The following is a 3,674-nucleotide window of genomic DNA, read 5'->3' on the forward strand; positions in this document are numbered from 1 at the left end:
TAAAAGTGAAAGACACAGTGAGCTTGAAGATATGGACTTCATTGAGTGAACAGAGATTTAACACAGACTTCTCTTGAGAATGTATATTTGTTTACTTAGAAATTTATATAAGAAAGACATTTCTCCATAATTCCTCTAAAATCTACAAAAACTAATAGGGACTTGGATTATAATATTTTATAATAATATAGTATTATATTATAAATATAATCAGTATTTAACACTTCAAACATTGAGAAAAGGGTTGGTTTAAAACAGGAAATATTTGCAAATTATAACATAGATTTAACTACTGTCAAGTTCAGTAACCAAAAAAAAATGCAACTCTTTACTCCATTTCCTTGACCCTTCTACAGGTGGAGGGATTTGTCAATAGTGGTCAATAGCTCTCCAGGACCCCGTTATAGAAGGCTCCAAGGAGTCCCATCAAAAGGAGATGATGAAGCCCTGAGCAAGATAGCTCCAGAAATACTGCAGTCTGTATTTGTATAAGTCCAGTGTCAACCAACTTCCAGAAGATTGACTACTTCCTCAAGTGATTTAACTTCAGATCATCACTAAACAAAGTTATGAAGATGCCATAAAGTGATAAGGACAAAGTTGTTTCTCAAAGCTACTTTTGAATGATCAAAGCAGCTCATAGTCACTGCCAGACTGTTTTCATTCCCCTAGATCTTCCTGAAGAATCTACCCCTCCACTTTCTTCCTCCACAGGAGTGTCCTGCATGGCTCTCTGCAGAAGTAGCTTGATAGTGTTTCTCTGGAACCTACGATTCCTAATAGAGCCAACAAGGAAGTAAATGATGGGATTGGTACAGCTGTTTAAACAGGACAGACATATTGTTACTGGATAAAAATCACAAAGCACTACAGATTGAAAATTGCCAATCCATTCTAAGAGGAACCAGTAGATCCCATAGGGCAAACCACAGAGCAGGAAGACCAGCACTGTGCACACAATGGTCACATACAGCCTGGTCACAGGAATCCTGTGTGAGCCACAGAAGATAGTAACCATTAAGGCCAGACTGGACCCCAAGAGAACCACAAATAAAACCATTAGCCATGCAGCAGTGATGAAATCAAATACCTGACACCAACTAAGGCCAAGACTATCAAATAGGAAGCCACATTCCTTTCCTTCCAGGACACTCAACAACAGGGACAGAAACCAAAGCAGAGTACATATAACCGTTGATGTGTGCCTTGGGCGATGGCAGCGATACCAGATAGGCCACATGACAGATAGGCTTCGTTCAAAGCTAATGGCACTGAGGATGCTCAGGCCACAAAGATAAGCAAAGTTTAACACAACAAAACAAAAAGAAGGAATGTCAATGATCTTGGAGTAGCAGATGACCAAAATAATATGAAGACAAAGTACAATTTGAAAGCATATGAAGAGAAAGTCAGCCACAGCCAGGTTGAGGATATAGACAGAGAAGGCATTCCTGTGCATGTGGAATCCCAAAACCCACAGCACTATGGCATTTCCAACCAGTCCAACTAGGCCAATGATGAGGGAAAGAGAAGTCATGGTACAGGACAAGATGTCACAAAATGAAATTCCAGTTTGGTTGCTTCCATTCAGTGTTGTGAAGTTAATCTGCAAGTCTGGAATACTTGAATCAACTCTTAGGAGTTCTTCAGTCCTGTAAGTGGAAAGAAAAAGAAGATATGAGCACATGCTGTATATTCTTTGAATCTCATGACATCTTGTTCTGTTGAACAGCTGACCTGGCTCATTAGGAGAAGAAACAGAATTGTAGAGATTTAGTAATTTATCAAAACTAACATATATGGAGCCTTAATTTAAGTTCAGTTTGTATTTTTTTCAGCTATCTACAAACCATGTTCTGTACTAATATGAGAATAATTGGTTGCCCCAATATATACACTCAGTGTCTTGGTCTGTGTCAGAAAGAAATAGAACTCTGAAGCCAATTTTCTTTCTGTCACTGGGCAGGAACCTCTCCTTTGCAGGAACTTGGAAGCCAGAAGCCCGACTAACAGCTGCTCTTAGGCCTGGCAGGGGAATTCTATCAACTAGGAAAATATAGAAATTATGAATGAGAGTCATGGAGAGAAGGCCAAGTCCTACTAAGACCAGTATGAAAAGAACCAAACCTACAGACTAATGTGACTCAGTCACCATTTCAGATTTGAAACTAGAAAGCATGAAAGCCTTTGAGGCCATTAAGCACTTTTCTGTTGTCTGTTGCTATATCACAAGTGTCCATCTCTCCAGAGGGGCTCAGTGACTAGGGGGGAATTTTCACTAGACAATTGAATAAATGAATCATAAACTGAACAGTGGCTCAAATATTTCAGAACAAGTTTAGTACTACTAAATGTACAGAAATTGTCATTGCTGATGAATCTGTCAATGGGAACCTGTCTCTAGTGTGCTTGGAAGAATGGCATATGGTAGAGAGATGGCTAATGATGATCTTTGTCATTCTCAACCTGGGATTGTCAAATTATTAGTTGTAATGAGAACCCACAACAGTGGTTTTCAACCTGTGGGTTGTGAGACTTTTGGGTAAATTTGTAACAATGAATGTATATCAGATACTTACATTTCATGACAGTAGCAAACTTACAGTTATAAAGGAGCAGCAAAAAATAATTTTATTATAAGGGCTACAACATGAGGAATTATATTAAGAAGGCTGAGAACCTCTGACCTTGAAGAATTAGGCATAGGATTCTGAGATTGAGTTTCCAGCACTCTTCAGGAGGTAAAAGTTTAATATTGAGAAACATAGAGAGAAGAAAAGAAGTGGAAATGGTACTAACTAGAGGGTATTGTGACACAGAAGAAACTACAGGGCTTAAAGACATTAACAGTCTCAAGGAGGGGGATAGAAACTCCTCTACCAGCCATGTTGGCTTACTTGTGGACTATCAGTACTACAGAGGCTAAGGCAGAAAGAATCCTATGAATTAAAAACAGTCTGAGCTACATAGTGAGTCCAAAAAAGCCTGGGTTGCAAGAGAAAGCATGCAAGAAAAAAGAGAAAAATATAAGGAATGTGAGACTCAATTTGGAGACCCAACCTAAGAATACTGTGTTCAAATGATAGGAATGAGATGCAAACTAAAGTATAGAAAAGAAATTCCATGAACTAGCACAAGGGTTTTCCTTGATCTACAGGAGGACATGGATATTCAAACCAAGGAGATGTTCCAAATGGACATGACAAGAAATGAATCCATACACAACAAACTGTCCTGAGAAGTGAAAGGAATAGATGACACATGAAGAATGCTGGTGATGACTTCTGAAATGGCATATGGCACTTTACATGCAAAATGAAATATTTCAGAAAAACAGCAGATTTCTAAAGCTGGGAGACAGAGGAAAGGCGTGTTCCACATCCTGAGAACAAACAACTGCCAATCAAGCTGCACAGCCTTCTTGGAATAAAACATTAGGAACTTTTCTCTTGTGTGTTGATATATTACAAACAAAACCAAAAGTGATGAACTGGGAAAGGATCTAGTAGGGATGGAGAAAGAAGTTGAAAAGGATGAGATGGATGTAAGAGAGGGGAGGGGAGGGGAATCAGAGTATGATGAATATAGAAATCAAATAATCAAATAACAAAATTAATCAATGAATGAAATTAGTTTGTATATCTAGGGAAGCACAACTACACCTACATCCACAG

At 38.6% G+C, this 3,674-nt stretch overlaps 1 protein-coding gene across 1 annotated transcript; it reads right to left on the bottom strand.

Annotated features, from left to right (window-relative positions):
• Positions 1–643: 643 nt before the first annotated feature.
• LOC118576712 (mas-related G-protein coupled receptor member X2-like) lies at positions 644–1,537 on the bottom strand. The gene has a single exon (XM_036176920.1). It carries the CDS (start codon positions 1,535–1,537, stop codon positions 644–646), a length of 894 nt encoding a protein of 297 aa, XP_036032813.1.
• Positions 1,538–3,674: the final 2,137 nt, after the last annotated feature.

Source organism: Onychomys torridus, chromosome 1, assembly GCF_903995425.1.
Source record: "Onychomys torridus chromosome 1, mOncTor1.1, whole genome shotgun sequence".
Classification (NCBI taxonomy): Eukaryota; Metazoa; Chordata; class Mammalia; order Rodentia; family Cricetidae; genus Onychomys; species Onychomys torridus.

Coding starts and splice junctions, on each gene's coding strand:
- LOC118576712 (XM_036176920.1), bottom strand. CDS start 1,537: ATGACTTCTCTTTCCCTCATCATTGGCCTAGTTGGACTGGTTGGAAAT.